Below are 18,324 nucleotides of genomic sequence, written 5' to 3'. Positions count from 1 at the left end.
CCTCTCCTGCCCAGTATATATCCCCTCATCTCTCTGCCCAGTACCCGCCCCTTTCTCTGCCCATTATCTGCCCCCCCCCCTCCTGCCCAATACCTATCCCCTCATCTCCCTGCCCAGTATATGCCCCTCCCTCCTGTCCAGTATCTATCCCCCCCCCCCCCCCCCCTCTCCCTACCCAGCATATATCCCCCCTCCTGGCAGTATCTATCCCCTAATCTCCCTGCCCAGTACCTGCCCCCCTCTCCCTGCTCAGTATCTATTCCCTCTTCTCACTGCCCAGTATCTATCCCCCTCCTCTCCCTGCCTATCATCCATCCCCACTCTCCCTGCCCATTATCTGTCCCCCATCTCCCAACACCTGTCTCAGTCTCCCCTCCATCTGCCCCCTCTCCCCACATATGTACCACCCTCACTCTTCACAGCATCTCCACTCCCCGCTGACTCCCCAGCATTTATCCCCCCCCCCTCTCTCCCCACATCTGTTCCCCTCTCTTCCCAGCATATGCCCATCTGCCCCATCTTTGTGATACTTAATGGTGTAATTGAATTGGTGGTACTATTGTACCACCAATTATGCCCCTTCCTTATGATACCACATCCTTTAGTTGTGTGTTCTGTCCTTTTATTAAATATGGGGGGGCGCAAATATAGCGTTTGCAGGAGGGCGCCGGACACCCTAGCACCGGCCCTGGACATCGGAGTCCCAACTGTTTGTTTAAAGGCAGACAGTCTGGTTCCTATCTGACAGGGGCTTTTTTTCCCCATGGGGTTCCACGACCACCATAGAGGGAGAATAGAACCTGTGGCATGTGCAGTCCCTGCAAGGGGCTTCTTAGCGCTCGCCCTTCTACTCCCTTTAGAGTATTGTCGGTCGAGATTCTGATCTTTACTGTGATAATCCTGACTGTTGGGCCCGCATACCACTCCCAATCAAAAGTGTATTTTATGCTCTGCTCTCAAATGGTCTTTTAAAGCAGTAATTCAACTTTGCAAATTTTTTTTTTTTTTGTGCAATCAATTTTTATTAAAGAAAATCACAATACATCTCAGAAATAAAACAATGTAATGTAATGCACTCAAGTGAACAATACAGACAAATACAGGCGTAGGGTGCTGAGTCCGTCTTTCAGGGTATGATGTGGTAGTGTTCAACAATCAAACATTGACAATGTAATTGGTACCCATAATAAGATGTACCGTTTATAAAAGGGAGTAGAGTGTCAAAAAGAGAGTAAAGAATAGAGGGGAGGGGGGGGGGGAGATTTGTACCCAGGGATCTCTACGACCCAGCGACCTGTCTCATATGATGAGAGTAATCTGATGATTCTTTATAGGTGAGCCAGCTCAACCAAGTAGCTGTAAAGGTCTGGGGAGAACCTTTCAGAAAGGATGACAGATCTTCCATGGACATATATAAGTCTATTCTGCGGAACCAGTGCGTGATGGGAGGGGCCCTGTTAGTTCTCCAATGACAGGGAATGACTGCCCTAGCCGCATTCATTAGGTGTCTAATTAGAGATTTCTTGTATCGGGAGATGGGCATATCCATAAGATTAAGCAACCAGAATTCAGGAGTAAATGGAAGAGAGGAATTGATTATCTTTTCTGAGACGGTATGAATCTGGTGCCAATAGTCTTGGATAACTGGGCAGGCCCACCAGATATGTAGGGGAGTGCCAATATGTTGGTTGCATCTCCAGCAGAGGTCGGGTAGGGCGCTGTTCATTTTGTGTAGTATGGAGGGGCATCTATACCATCTAGATAGTATCTTATATTGGGTTTCTAGAGTTTGGATTGAGGAGGAGGATGCAAAAACAAATTTAAATATTTGACTCCATTGATCTCCCGACAGATCCTGACCCAGCTCCTTGTGCCACGCCCTCGTGTATGCAGGCGTTGGGTCTGGTAGGTTACTAAGGCATACTTGATAAAATTTAGAAATCAGGTGGTTCGGGGCCTCCTTAGAGAGTATTAGCGACTCAAAGGGGGTTGGATCCCAGCCTTGATTTCGTTTCGGAAGGGAGGAGACATAATGTCTAATCTGGAGGTAGAACCAAAAGAGGCCCGTCGGGAGACCAATATCTTTATGCAATTCCTCAAAGGAGCGTAGGCCAGATCTAGCCACCAATTGTCCCAGGTGTGACACCTCCACTGAAAAGCGACTATAGAGATTTCGTAATTCAAATCCTGGAGGGAATTCAGGATTATTAATAAGCGGAGTAAGGAGCGTCACACCCGGGTCAAAATAGCGCAGGGATCTGTATCTACCCCAACAAGAAAGTGTTGGGGTCAGGGTGGGATGTCTCACCACAGGGATCTTCCGGAGCCATGGGATTACCTTTGGGGACATTCCCACCGAGTGACCTTCGATAGCCGGCCACTGTTTAGATGGTGTAGGCCTAGACATTTCTACAATTCTGCAAATTATTTTTATGAAGCAATAGTCAAGGTGTGAGGATAATTGAAACAGATAGTTCATAGAAGTGAATACTAATGTATTGATGAAAAGGATACATCCAGATAATTATAGTTGTGCCAAGTTATGGAAATATAAGCTTTCTTCTCCAGGTATTATTGGCCGCTGACAAATAACATTAAACCTGTTCCGTTCCTATGATTATGTCCAGAATCTGAACCTGATGTCCCCTGTGCCTAGAAATATTTTTTACAACGCGTGCTAAATACATGTCAGGGATGCTGTGCGAGTAAGGGGTAGTTTATAACATGATCTCCTGGCATATGAGAATGGCAGTGATCTACAAAGGTCATGATCTTTTTGCCAAACCTTTCTAGACCAAGCATCCATCTGCTCAACAGCTGTGAGAATAGCATTGTTTTGGCCAGAACATCATTGTTGTCCGGGTTGTTTTATCATTTTTGGTTTGTTACAGTTTTCTTCTTTTCTAAAATATGGAATTGTTCTAAAGCAAAAAAATTACTTTTCAGCAAGCGGCAGGAACCAGCAGCAGTTCTGTGCCCCCTGTAGATGTGCCAAGCTTCAGCATGTTCAGTGATAGCCTGCCCTATGATTTCAAGGACACCGATATGAAACGCCTATCCATGGAAATTGAGAAAGAAAAGTAAGTGTGTGAACAGAAGTTCGGCAAATCGCTTTTTATTAGAATTTTAGTGTGCCGTGTGTTTAAGTTGTACAGTACACGGGGTTAGCACAGTAGTCTTTTGCATAGTATGTGTGCCCATAGGGTGTTGTGTGTGACTGGCCGTACTCCATCTTTTTTGTTATAGGACCTAAACGGAGGCACATTTTTTCATTTTTTTTTTTTTGTAGAATGAGGTGAGGGTATAAATAGCATATCACATGAAGATATGAACTACAGTATGTCTATCATATGATTATGTGCAATAATGGCATTTGGTTAAGATGGAATATCCTTAGGTTTGACATTAGCAGTGGTCTTTTATTTTATAGTACTTGTCGGGATTGTCATGTTAGTCTAAACCAACGGTTCTCAAACTGTGGGTCCGGACCATATCAGCATGGGGTTGCGACTCCATGTTGTTGTGACAATCAGGCTGATGACTTTTCTAATCTCAGTCAGTGATTCAAGGACTGTCTGTTATTTTAGACTCCTCACATAATTTTGTGCCTCCACAATTCTGCCATGTATGTGCTGTCTGCTGACTACACATGTGATGTGATGACCTTCTGCAGTCACTTGCTGGGGTCCTGTCATTAGTTTTATTGTCTGATCGGGTCCTAGAGCAAAATAGTTTGACCCCTTGTCTAAACTAATCTGAGACTTAAAACTTCACTAGCACTGCATTTTAATACCTTTTATACCCCAAACAGTCCACATACTCTGAAGCTACAGTATCATCATAATGATGTAAAATGTCCCCTCATTCTTACCAAAAACTAAACTATTTAAAGCACATGCACCATCTAGCACCTTGTATTTCCTCAGATAAATGACAATATACTGCAACCCGGCAGCCAAAGGGTTAATGAGGCAACTTCAGACTTTTTTTTTTAGCCTAAATTAAAAGTTAGCATTTTTATAAAAAAAATGTCAACTACTAATGTGGTATTGCCCATTGTTTCAAACATGTTTTATGTTGTAATATAACAGCACAGGTAGCAGACATTTATTTTTGGATGTCACACCAATATATATGATACATACGATATCCTTGCGGTCAAAAGACTGACCCTGCGTCTCTGATATGGAGAGTTCCAAAAGAGGCTTCGTCCCCTCCCCTCTCAAAACCCTCACTCCCCACAGCCTGACCCCAGCCCCCCCTCCCCATACCCCACCCCCTAACTATAACTCCCCAGTCCTACCTCCTTAAACCCCCGCAACCCTCAGCTTAACCCTAACCCCCACTTCTCAGTGCCTAAATCTTACCCTCCCTCTCCGCAGCCTAACCATGAGTCTCCCCACTAGTGCCTACACCTAACCCTCCCACTCTGCAGTCTAACCTTCCCCTCCTAACCCCAAGTCCCCCCCTTTCCACAGCAGCACATTAGCCCACCGCACATACTTACCGGTCTGTATTCCGGCGTCTGCCTCCTGATCCTTTTCAAGGTACTAGTGTTGGTCTTGATGGCAGACGGGATGCCAGCTTCTTTATATTGAATGCTGGCATCCTGACCGCATCTCTCCATATATATGTATATATTCCCTTCAATACAGTGGAGAAGTATGGTGTATATCTAAATAATTTCTATCTTTTGCATACAGTCTAATGTAATCTGTCTACGTTGATCTCCTGTAATGACTGGCCCATGTACAGAGACACAAGATGACCTATATATCTTAATCACCATCACATTACCACATCAATATTTGGAACTGGTATAGTAACATGAATTATAAATACACTGTATAGGGCTGTTTAATATACCACGTCCCTACTGCTGTATGGCTTGCTTTCTTCAGCTCACTTTACCATTCGTCATAGGACACCGCATGCACCAAACTCTTGTTGAGCTTTGTGCATGTCAACAATATGATGTTGACCCTATCGACCGGATACGTATTTCAAAGTAAACTGCACAGTGTTTAGGTAGAAAATGACTGGACTAACCATTAGCTCTCCATTCAGAACACCGCGTGTGGCTGGCATGTGACTTCCATAGGTGAAATATAGCACTTGTTAAAATAAATATTTTTTCTTTTGGTAAATTTAGACCATGGAGTTATTTTGGTGGCACCCGGCATGTGCTTGGTGGAATTGGTATTTGTTCTATTTCTATGTACTGATAGAGATTTTACATGTGTGTACCTGTTCTGTTTCCACAGGGTAGAGTACATGGAAAAGAGCCGCCACCTGCAAGAGCAGCTGAATGAGCTCAAAACAGAAATCGAATCCCTTAAGTTAAAAGAGCGTGAGAGTGCGATGGATATAATGCACGAGAACGCAGGCAGCAAACAAAATACAATCAAAAAGGTGAGCGTCTAAAGTGCAACAGATTGCACAGTTATTAAACCTGTAGAGTGTGATCCTAGGCATACTGGGGCTTTCCGTGGAGGAACACTGTTAGTGGTGGTATCTGAGCTGGCCGTGGTAAAATGGGTTCAATTATTGAACAGGCAAGTTTAGTTTGGGGGTCAGTGCCTATATTTGTTAATATGCTTGCATGTCACAGAGAGAGAATATAGATGTGCAATGTTGATGTATTGACTATTAGGACAGACCCATGAAGAGTAACTTGATATGAATAGAACATTGCAACAAAACATCTGCCATGCTTCTCTCATCTACGCTCATCTATTCATCTTCACATGCTCTGGCATTTGTCTTTTTTCCTGTCAGGGGAGGAGAGCTGTCTGCATCTGAGCGTGATCCATAGTGTGTGGCAGGTATTGTGTACGTGTGTGTGCCTGTCCTGTAAATAACCCCACAGTTACTAACCTGTGTGTGCATGTGAAGGCAAGTATCCAACAGTATGGGAAGCTAGATCATACAGATTAGATGGTGGTCCTTGCTGCGGGAATCCTTTAGCTTATATGCGATGTGCTGACAACACTTTCAGCATCAACCTTTTTTCTACAACCGCTACGAGGGGCATTTACAATCGGGGGGAGGGAAACAAACCGTTCCAGACAGATCATATGGTTTTGAGGATGAACAAGACAAATTCAATAAAACTTGTTAAGAGTTGCACGCATTGCTGATGTTCTCAGTGTGGAATCAGGTTTTTGCTACTGCACACAAGTGAAAGTACCTAAAATCTCCTATGACACTTGTTATACAGTGTGGCACAGTTGCTATTAAAATTCATGGTATCAGAAATGCTTTGGAGAAGTGCTGTGCAGTGACTGTGAGGTGGACCAGCTGATACATGGATATGGTCTGTCTAATACAGGTAGTAACTGCATACAGCAATGCTGAATCATTCGTGTAGGCGGCTACATTCAGATGAATATTCTACACCTTCCATAGGGTTGGTGCATCTGAAGAAGCACCGGGGATATTACAAGGTCTACAAGTGGTCAGAGAGTGTGTCCATGCACATTCATACACATGGATGTACACCATGGGAAGGGATTTATGTTGGCATTTGGATGAAGTCGTAGAAAATGTGTCTGCCAATGTGTCGCCACTAAATTAGGCCATACTGTATATTTCTTTAACTTCATAAAAAGTTAAGCAGCAGTTGTAGGTGGAAGAAACATGGTTGGACCAGCTATATGTTGTTGCATTTCGATGGTATGGAAGGACACTGATCATTATTATCCAGGTCACCAGTAAGGGACACTAGAAAGAGCAGCTGGCCTGAAGGGTATTACCCGCGTGGGTATAACTTGCTTAAAGGTGTGTACTCACCATGCGATATATAATTACCTATATGAACTATAACTATATTGTTAACATTGTCTAATGTGTACGCAATATGTTGTTAACAATGTCCTCCATCGTCTGAATATGCAGTCAAAATCTTACTTTATCAACCAAGACTTCATGTTCTGAGCAGGGGCCGGGTGACGTCACTGGACGATATAATTAATGGTATTGTTCAGAGTGCCGTTTGCCCGGGAGTTTGTGGTACATCACTCACGATGTTGCTAAGGGAGGATATCATATAGTGTGTGTTCAGCTTTAGAGACTATTTTTGTTTTGCTTTATTATTATTATTATGACTGTAGTCAAAAGACAGACTGCAATTGATGATGCTTTATAGTGGGTACACAAGGTTAGATGTGAAATTCGATTCGATTTTGATTCGATATGCCGTTCAATCTGATCTGGCATTTGATTCTATTTCTACTATTTAGTCTTGCCTGCCAAGACTATTTTTCTTTTCGATTTCCACTAAACGTGAACGTGTATCAAGATCGAATGTGGAAAACCCATTTGTGTGCCCATTCGATTTCACTTCTATAAGCAAAATCAAATAGAAAGATAGTGGAAATCTCAGTGTGTACCCCCCATTAGAGTTAAGGTCAGTGGGGTTTTTTTCGTTGTATTTAGTATTTGTCCTATCTTAACAAACTATTTGGTGTTATGTGATACCTGATTTTATACCTCCTTTATGTGCACACACCTGCAATATTATGAGCCACCTGGTTTACATTTATTTTGGGTTTCATTTTTTTTTTTGGAGTGTTTGTTTTTGTGTTCGATTATTTCATGCGGTGTCCACACAGGAGTTTTCCATCATATACTTCCTCTAAGCCCTTATTCTGCTTTGTCAGCACTGCTCCCTCTATCTACTCTTTTCTCTGCAGAATCCTACCTTTTCAAATGTACTTAGAGAGCAATGAGAATTACAAGTGGTGTGACCGCTCTACCAGCTGCAGTTTATTGTCAAGGGTTTTTAATGTGCAATCCTGACTTTAGTGACATCTGAGGTACAGTTGAAATTTGTGCTGTATGAAAACATATGGTGCTACTGGTCCAGCACCGAGCAGTCATCAGACTGTGTTCTCTGCACCTGTTTGCAGCCCCTGCCATATCAGTACTGCTGCATTCCCTCTGTTTCCCAACAGCCCACCCCCCTGTCCTGGCAGAACTGCCGCATACATCTTCACGTTATCTTCTGTGTTTTAACGCTGAATTCTAGCACTGCTACGTTCATGTGCTTGTGTCCTCTGCACTCATCCCCTTTTCCTAAAGCTTGTGTGATCTATGTTGTCAGTACCTACCCTGCTCTCTGCGGAATGAGCACTGCTGTCTGCATCTGTTCTTTTGTTAAAGACTGTTCCCTGCGGTGCCAGTTCTGGTCCTTACAAGACCAATTCTCTGCACATTTCCTGCAGTGTCTGCACTGCAGAAGCAGCAGCTAGCCTTTGCGGAAAACCCAGCCCCTACAGTGACACCACTGATTCCTCCATTATATAATAAAAGATCATTTTGGGTTGTAAATATCCCTCTCGGTGTGTTCCTGCATCTCTTGTCTTAGTACTGCTGAGAGATTTGTTTTCTTTGGCTCTGCATTGCTGTTTGTACCTAGACACTGCTGTATTAATAACACTTGTTTCCGCAGCTCCAAGATCAGCCCTCATTGAGTCTTGGTTAATTGTTCTGTGTATTTCTGTCCATACTCGTACGGTTCTAGTTGTTTGTTGCTCAGTCACTGCTACGGTGGCTTGTCACAATTTAGCACAGAGCTTGTTTCCTATCTCATTATATTTTCCATATTAATCTAATTTTCTTTTATCTGTTACCTCTAAAGTTTCCACGTCCTAACATTGCTTCTCTCCTTTCTAATCCGCTGATCTGCTTCTCTTCCCCTCCGGGCTCTCAGATGCTTCCTAGAAAATAATGCTGTTCCTAATTATCTTTTTTTTTTTTTTCTTCTTTGTTGCGGCATATATTTGTACATTATTAGCTAAAATAGCGAGGCTCCTATCCTACGCTTGAATAAATGCAGGATTAATTATGTACTAGAGTATGATTCCAATGTACACATTTAGCGGTTCTGTGGATTATACATTGCACTGGAAGTACCGAGAGCTGCATTATAAATCTGTGCACTCCCCTCCCCTTATTCACAGGGCTTTCCTCTGTACCACGGCTCTGTCTCATCACGCCGCCCTCATCTTCTCACACACGAGGTGTTCCATATTCCAGGGAAAGCCAGCCGCCCCACATCACTCCTAATTGGATGCGAGAGCAAAAGCTAGCCGACAGAGAGAATGGGGGCAGCTGGAGGTGCCCCTAGGGAATCCCCCTCCCCTCTCCTGCTTTCCCTGCTCACATTGCAATGTGCACCAGAGTGGAAACTCTGAGATTCTAGTGTGTGCTCCAGCTGCCTGCAAGAACCACTCCAGAATCCGTAACACATTTCTGTCACATGGACCTCAGCTCCCGAGCAGAGAAGCTGCCTAAAATATGTATCATGTCTGTGTTTTGGCCACTTAAATATTTATTTTTGGCTCGTGTATAATACATCTGTAGTGCAGCCAATGTGCCGTAGAATTGGTTAACCACTTCGCTTGATGTTTTAGTTGCATAGATTAAGGGAATCCCTTTGATGGGAGGTTAATGTTACAGAAAGTAAATGGGGAAAGCACGTATTAAAGAAGGCGCTGTAGTGTAATAACCACATGCTGTGATGTGGATGTATGCAGTGCGATCAGTTCTCACAACAGCAATATTATGTAACATTACCTGCTGATTATACTTGATTCTAGTCCGTTGTGTATGCAGTGACCGTTTTACAGTCCTTTATCCGTCCCGCTGTGACATGGCTGATCTGTCACAGTGCAGAGAGAAGGGGCTGACTGTTATACCCATTTATACCAGGGCAAACCATTCTGCAAATGAACATGAGTAGCAGACATTTAACACTGTATTTTAGAACTGAAATAGGAGAACCCAACCCCCCACACCCCATCCCTATTGTTTTCCCAAGGTGTAAAATTGAGCCTGCTACCAGTATGCCTTCTGAATATTAAATTAAGCAATATATTGAGATAATATAGTTTAAATCAGGCATGTCCAACGTTGGCCCTCCAGATGTTTTGAAACTACACATCCCAGCATGCTTTGCCACAGTGTTGCTATTAGAGAATAGTAAAACCTATTGCAAAGCATGCTGGGATGTGTAGTTTCAAAACATCTGGAGGGCCAGCGTTGGACATGCCTGGTTTAAATGGTGATTGTGGTTCCTTCTATAACTTAGACAAGCAGGCACAATGTGTATATTTATACCTGTATATACAGTAGTGGAATTTATTCTGGACACTTCTAGGAAATTTTGTGTTTTATTCATTATTTTTACATTCTAATCACTTCTATTCCATTCGCAGTATATGCGAGTATAATCATTACTTGTCATTTGTCAAATTTCCAGCGAAAATTTTAGTAAAACCATGGTTTTATTATGGGTGAAAAATAAAAATGCAATTTCAGCATTTCACAAAATGTATATTTTGTTGGATAGCCTCTATTTTAAGAACTGCTTTGATTCATCAAGGCATCAAGTTAACCAGACGTCCCAGATCTCCAGGTGAAAACATGTGGTACCAGGCCTGGATGATGGCTTCGATTAGCTCTCTGGTTACTTGGATATTTTGGGCATACCATCACTTTAACCCTTGACCAAAGATTTAAATCCAGACTGTTTCCTGGCCAAGGCAGGACAGTGATTTGGTAATCAAATAACCACTTCATGGAACTCTTGGCAGTGTGCCATTGCGCTCCATCCTGCTGAAAGGTACACTTCCGTGGGTCACTTTCAAACAAATCCTCGAATTTTCGGCAACAGTTTTGCCCCCAGCACTCCTTGAGTTTTTGGCATGGATATTGCCATCAACAACAGCCATGGCTGGCCATGCTGCCCCACACCATCACACTGACTAGGTGCTTTATAGTTGCCGTGGTACACTCAGGCAAAAGCAATTCCCAAGGAGGATGCCAAACAAGTTTCACTCCTGAAGATGCTGATTTTGGTCTTGTGCATGGGTCCTCAAACTGCGGCCCTCCAGATGTTGTGAAACTACAAATCCCAGCATGCCTTGCCACAGTTTTAACACTCCCTTATAGCAAAACTGTGGCAAGGCATGCTGGGATGTGTAGTTTCACAACATCTGGAGGGCCGCAGTTTGAGGACCCATGGTCTTGTTTCTCCAAATAATCTTGTCCGATTAATCTGTCCACTCCATATGTGCCAAAGCCCAATCTATAAATTTCTGTTTCTGGTTTAGTTACAACTTCTTTCTCTGGGTCCTAGCTTGCCAAACCATTGTCAGTTTTTTTTTTTTCTTATAGTTTGGTCACAAACTTGGACACCAAATGTTTTCATTATGTTTTTTGATGACTTGCAGACCTTTGACAGTCCTGCGGGGCCAGTCAACATGTTCTACATTCATCTTTCTCCCAGTTTTTGAGGCTAATTTCATTAATCCACTGCTTGCAACCCTTATGCAGAGTTCCCTTACACCTCACTTCATTGCCCAACCTCTTCGTAATTTCTTTGTAGGTATACCCTTTGTCACAAAGTGTCATGGCTTTGCATATCTCCCCAGGCAACCAGTCAACACTATCCCTGCATATATGCCTGACTGGGGGAGCAGTTTGTTGGGTGGGTGGTCATCATTATTTGCAGGACACTGGGGCGTGCAGCGGGCGCCAAGTCATGACCTGGCCGTGCAGTGAACACAGATATCATCAGCGTGACGGGCAGTGCAGTGGCGGGCATTCGATTTTTAAAATAACTTGTCAAATGACTGACCGTTCTCTGACTGAGAGAGCTCTCAGCCAATCAGAGAGTGGCCAGTCATTCGACAGGGTATTTTAAAAATCGAATGCCCACCACTGCACTGCCCGTCCCCCTGATGATATCTGCATTCACTGCCTGGCCAGGTCAGGACTCGCTGCACGCCCCGGTGTCCTGCAGATGTTGATGACCACCCGCCCTGGCATCCACTGCCCGTGCCCTGCTTTTCACCGCCCGCTGCAGCTCCCCGTTACATGTGATAAATCACAAGCTATTTATCACATGTAAAAAATGGCCCATCAAGTGCCAAATTGTATGTGAGCTGCAGGGCGACTCACAGGAGAATTAGGTCCGACTTGTCTGGGGGCCTTAAGAGCTGTGGACACTCATCCCACCATTGGCTCTCACTGCTAAAGTGCTGAGAAAGACCATAACTAGAGAGGGCCCATGTAAGTATACAGTCTTAGGTGGGACTGGGTTCAAAAAGGGAGGCAGATCGCAGAAACCCGACGTATGCCAGGGTCCTGTATACTTGTTAAGTATATTCAGTTGAACTATGTTTTTGTCCAAGAAAATAGATATGATATAGATAAAATGCATACTTTTTCATTTCTAACTTGCTTGTTTCAACATTAATTTTCCTTTTGCAACGTATGCGTTTTCCATGGTTGCAAAGATTCTGCACAGCTGAGAAACCGCTTCTCTGGCTAAGTATAAGATTCAGCTAATACAATATGTGTGAAGGCAGACTTGTGTTAAGTAGTACTTATACACTGCATGGTTTCCCTGACCTCCAATCTATGTGAGATGCCCCTGGCCACCTGTATTTATTACAATCACTGGCTTGAGCAAAGAAGCAATATGTTAGGCCATGCAAGCTCACTGAACACTACTGCTGAGTGCTGAAAAATATTATTTTCATTTGCAACACTCATGACCGCATTACAAAGGGTTTCTGAAAGCAACTTTATCAAAAGAACTGGTTATTAGTTAACGTATTTGGTTTCTGCATCTAGTAGTCTGACAGATGCATCTGGATTTAATGCCTGCCAGGAGAACTCTTACTGTTTGATTGCTACAGATAACTATAAAGTTTGGTGGATGAAATACAGCCACAGACCATTATTGTTCATAGTTCCAGCTAAGGGAATTCTTAATGCTACTGTATACAGTGACATTATGTAGAATGATGCGCTTCCAACTTTAGCCACAATTTAGTAAGGTCATTTCCAAAATCAGTTAATGCTCCCGTGCACAAAGTGAGGTCCACCAAGAATGCTGTGTTTGGTATAAAAGAACTTTGCTTGTCTACACAGGGCCCTGACCTCAACCTCATGCAACACCGTTTGGTATGAATTGGAACATTGACTGCCATCCAGGCCTCACCACCAAACACCAGCTCCATTCTCACTAATCCCTTGCGGTCTAAAGGATACCAAATCTTGTGAAAAGGCTTCCTAGAAGAGTGTAGGCTGTTATAATGCCACAGGGCAAAACCAGTCCTTATTTATGACCTTGCTTTTGTAGTGAATGTTCAACCAGAACATATGGGTGTGTTTACAAAAGCACTTTTTTAGGAACCATCTACTTATTTCATCCAGCTTTACTCAGGACATTTTACCTACAAAGTTTAAAGCTGACTGGAGACTGCTCTCTGTTACTACAGGTACATTTGCTAATTAGACTCTGCCCTGTGGACACTGGTAATATCTTGTCCCACAACGCTAGACATGTTTTTTATATCAGTCTGAAACAAGTCCACATTAGTCTAGATATTTTGTGTTAATAGTATATCCAGACATACTGCCTTATTCTCCTACACACCGCCACAAAATCCCAGGTTATTGGAAGTTTGTCTGGTTGTGGCTTAGTGTCAAAGGGTTAACCCAGGTCCACTGACCCGGGAATTCAACCCAGGTTGTTAACCAGATTTGTCTGGGAATGACCCGGGTTACAGGGCAGTGTGAATAACCTGGGTCCCATTCAAACCCTATGTAGAGCCGATGGTCTTATTTCTTTTCTTCACTGTACTGAATGGGTCTCCTGGGGGATCAGTATGTATCGGTGCTAAAACTCCTCACCGCTGCTGGCTATTGGCACAAGAAGTGCCGACTTTGATTATTTGATTATCACACATCATGGTCTTCAGTTGTCCACAGATTTTTTTACCTTGTAATGTATATTATATAATTTTTTTGTGAATGTAGCCTACGATTTATAATTGTAAATGTGAATCGTTTGTAAAGGTTAACAAATCGGAACACAGGGAAACACTGTGCTGTCTGTCCATTAGGTAGATTTGTTGTGCCTTGAGGAATGCCACAGACAATGGCAGTATACCTGTCACCATAGTACACATTTGTTGCTGTAGTTAGTAGATGAAAATAGCCACTTTTTCATTATTAGACAAATAAGCAGCGAATTGCTTACTGCGTATGTAAGAATGATGAAGACTACAGAATGACAAAGTCTAGTAATACAGAGCATGTTTTCATTACCTGTATAATGAAGGTCATAGGGGGAGTCTCTGTTAATCCGATCTGGCATGTGCAGAGATTAATTGAGGTCAAGGAAGGCATTGGTAAATGGACAACGTAGGAAGGCATGGAAGCTGTCAATTTCTGTGGATGTCCTCTCCTTGTAATGTCTATAACTTGGACAAGTTGCATTCATCATTTTTCGTTTTGAAACCTTCAGTATAACGTGACATAACCTGCTCAGTGGTAATGCTCTGCATTTGCTACATGGTGACTGCTATTACATTTTCATTAGTCTTTTTTTGTCTAATCAATCCATTTATATACAGACAAAATATATTGAATTACATTTTTTTTTACAAGGGAAAGCAAAACAATGTATCTTCTATCGGAATAGAGAAAACTTTGCATCCTATATTGTCCTGTAGGTGAACTTTTAAAAATAATGCACATAGAGAAATGGGGTATTTTATGAAGTCTAAAACCAGTAAGCACTGTCAATTGACCTTCTTTTTTGTTGCTGTTTTTTTTTTTTTTTTAAGGCCGGTACAATCTGTAATTGAGCTCAGTTGCACTGTACATATTCTATTTTGCGACAACGTAAGCTTGATATACAGGCTTATTCATCCCAACTGATCCATTTTCTGTCATAGAAAAAAAACAAAACATCTTACCTAGACCACATAATGCCTGTAATGTTTGTGCTGTGTGAAATGTTTTCTGTCCTTGTTGCGTACAGTACAATACACGTGCAAAGGTCACCATGAACCTTTACCACATAAATAATGCATATACCCAGGGTTTACACTAGGTCATAAAAAGAACTTGAATACTGCCATCCCTTATTGTATCCGTAATCATTCATTTTGTTTCATAACCTGAAATCCTAAAGCTGACTAGTTTCACTTCATCTATACATAAATAATTTAATTTACAAATGTTTAAAATTTCAGTGCCACTTTTTATTTTATTTATTTATTTATATATATATATATATATATATATATATATATATATATATATACACACACATACACACACACTTATAGATACTGCTATAAGCATTTCAAAGTGTATCATATGGTACGCATATCACTTTATTATTTAAGGATACACATATTGTATATATTCTGTAAACACTGAAGGCGCAGGTGTCTACCATTGCTACATATATATATTCTCTTTCGTGCATGAAGCAACACATGTTTCTTGTATAGGTAAAATTAGTATTTTTATTTGTAGGATCAATGCATTTGTTTGCCTTTAGGAACATAGGGGTGGGTTATACATGAAAGTCCTCTGTGTTTAGTGCATGTGCTTTAGCGGAATATTGACTGCTTGTTGTACAAAACTAAAATGTCACGTTTTTCTGTTAAAAAAGTAACTCTCCTATATTCTCGCTGCTTTCCATCCGTAAAGCCCTGTTTGTGCCTCTTATTGTAAGAGCATAGTTATGTTTCCTGATGTTTTTAATTTGTTAGTTGAGTCAATAATTCAATACATAGCCATAGAAACAAACACACAGTCGTTCCGAGTGACATCGTAGCCAGCCACTCTGTACTTCTCAGTAGCATTGTCTTATTCAGCACCAGTCTGTTCTGCAGCACCTTACTACAGAGAAGCACTTGGCAAGAGACAGATCTATACAGACTATTTATTGGGAACTGTCTGTGAGCATTTGCAAGCCCAGACATAAAAGAGAAAAATCTAAAATAAACCTTATTTATTTGTCTACTGGTATTCTGTGCAAGGCTAACATCCGATGCCCAAAACTGTATTCAAATCTCTCTAAATCTTGATCGAGTCTGACAAATATTACTTAACCTTGTCATCTTCAGACAGACAATAGAGTGGTATTCCTTGCATATGCAGTACCATATAAATGGATAGCAGTGATCTATCATCAGTGGCGCTGTCTGGCTAACAAAGGAAGGACTAGTAAATACTGACTTGCAGGTGGATTAACACAAATCAGAAGCGATGAGGCTGGTAAAGACTTGTATAACTTGTATGATGTAGAACTAGCACAGGCTTGTAGTGCAGTTATAATGCCACCACTAGCAGACAGTCCTGGCATTAGCATTCCCCATGTATCTCACTTCTGAGACAAGTGATTTATTACTGCACCTTTTAAGAGTGTAAGGTCATTGTTAGGCATTTACATTAGTTAACACACGCTGTTATAGAACTATTATCGCCACCAATCTACAAGGCTACTGTCCACACTTGGCATTATGGTTCCTGGTCTGTATGTCACAAAATGTGTTTGGTTCTGTACTCGCTCTCTGTTGGTCTTCTGAGATAATGTATTCATGTCTATGAACTCCTAATGTTCTCTGTTTCCCAACAGCTCACGCTGCAGAGCACACAGTGCAGAGTAGCCTTCTTTGAGGAATTGTGATCCATTACCTGTCGGCTGCGGACACCACTTGTTTGAGATATCCACGGGAATTACAATGAAGTACGGAGATAGGAACACAAGTGTAACCAAGGGTGGTCCATGAATAACTACCTTATTTTATTCTAACAGTTCAACTCTGTGTATTACTCTTGCTACATATGCACTGTTACCACTGAAAGGTGCATTGCCATTGATTTAGTTTGTTGGTCTGTCTGACTTTATTTTTCTGAAATGCAGCATTTTTGGAGGACGGTCACATAGTACAAAGGAATTCAATTCGCATAATCCCAGTGCTGATTTTTCACCTGGGCGAAAAACCCAGCATTGGCGAAAACCGCACGTATCGATGATATTCCGCAAATTCATGAGGTTTTGGCGAATTCATGGCTATTTTCACCCATGCTGTTTTTATGCCCCCACCCCTCCCCCAAAAAAAGAAAAGGCATGGGTGAAAATGTACTCCAAAACAGGCGCGTGATTGAATACTGAAAAAGGTGAACCTCTGCCATTTTTTTGCCTGTCGAAAATTTCACCCGGGTTTAAATACCCCCCTTAATTGCTTATGGACACTAATGTGACTGTTGCAAAACATGGTATTGTATAAAAGAGGAACCTTCTATTTACTCAGTTATTCTGTAAACGGTATAAAGGGCCAAAGCAGAACCGTCGCTACCTGTTACTTCTGGCTTTGCTCCTACATGACTGACAAGTGTCTCTCTTTGTTTGCAAATTCCTGTTTATTCTGCTTCTTCCCCAGCCTTACACACTTCGCATGTTTAACATTTTCTAAATCTGTGACATTGCAAGTGAGGCAGGGGACTGAAGGGAAGGGAGGGAGTTGTTTGAAGAGAGGATGCTGCCATGAAATTGTACTGACCTAATTCAGTTTGTGCTGATGGTTTTTAAAAACGAAACTGCAGTATTTTTATATGTATATTTTATATATTCCCTTTTTCATCCTGCCAGTCTTAAAGTTGTGGGGCTGACGCGGGAAGCGTTGCAGTATTGTTTTGTTAAAACAAAGACGTGTTGATTTTAATAAAAAAAAAAAAACAACTGAAAAACCATGTGTGACTATTAATACATTGACATATAGAGGCTAGCGCGTCTGGGAAACATGTTTAAGAACGATCCACAGGAGGCTGAGCATACTGTATTCTGAGCGCATCTTAGAAAGATAACGTTTTACCTCAGAAACTAAAACCTGTGAATTATGGAAAACTTTAGTATATATGGAAAATGATCCTTAAAGAATTCATAAAGTGGAATGAAAGGAAGAGGTTACACTGAAAGTGATTGAGCAAATGCCATTGCTTTATCAATCTTACAGTACCGGGTAATCACCATAAACGTGTAACAGGTGGGACGTGATCAGCACGGCGGTGGATGATTAATCTGTCAGCAGAGGGAGAAGTAAGTGAATATAGCAAATATGAGGTGATTTAGTAGCAGCATAATTCTGGAGCCACAAAATAACATGCTTGAATTAAAAAACCATCTTACCACATATATATACAGCATAATTAAAGCAAGTATGCAAATAAATGTAAAATATAAGTTTAAACCTGAGGTTGGGGTGGCATGAAGCATGAAATGAAGGATTAATGTTTTAGGGAGCCAGTCAGGAAAATTATATATTATCTGGAAAGGACAAATTAAAATGGCAGGAAAATGAAATTACAAGCAGTAACTAGTTTAACCCTCTAGGTGTTAGGGGTGTGCAGTCAGTGGATCTTCATGATCACCTCCTCTGTGTTTCGTAGGTTGTCTATAAGCACTTTATGTAACACAGAGTGGCTGATACAGATGTGTCCTCA

At 41.8% G+C, this 18,324-nt stretch overlaps 1 protein-coding gene across 2 annotated transcripts in view; it reads left to right on the top strand.

Moving 5' to 3' along the window:
* The window catches only part of NF2 (NF2, moesin-ezrin-radixin like (MERLIN) tumor suppressor), a 100,092-nt gene extending 82,521 nt beyond the window's left edge, over positions 1–17,571 (top strand). Inside the window, exons 15-18 of one of the 2 annotated variants that reach the window (XM_083145337.1) lie at positions 2,947–3,080; positions 5,265–5,412; positions 5,779–5,825; positions 16,457–17,571. In XM_083145337.1, the coding sequence (XP_083001463.1) occupies positions 2,947–3,080; positions 5,265–5,412; positions 5,779–5,802 (306 nt within the window). In that variant the 3' untranslated portion in view covers positions 5,803–5,825; positions 16,457–17,571. The remainder of the gene's footprint in view (positions 1–2,946; positions 3,081–5,264; positions 5,413–5,778; positions 5,826–16,456) is intronic. The other variant, XM_083145336.1, reaches the window with a different exon arrangement.
* Positions 17,572–18,324: the final 753 nt, after the last annotated feature.

Source organism: Crinia signifera, chromosome 1 (assembly GCF_055691185.1).
Source record: "Crinia signifera chromosome 1, ASM5569118v1, whole genome shotgun sequence".
Taxonomy (NCBI): Eukaryota; Metazoa; Chordata; class Amphibia; order Anura; family Myobatrachidae; genus Crinia; species Crinia signifera.
This window is presented reverse-complemented; position numbering and strand designations above follow the sequence as displayed.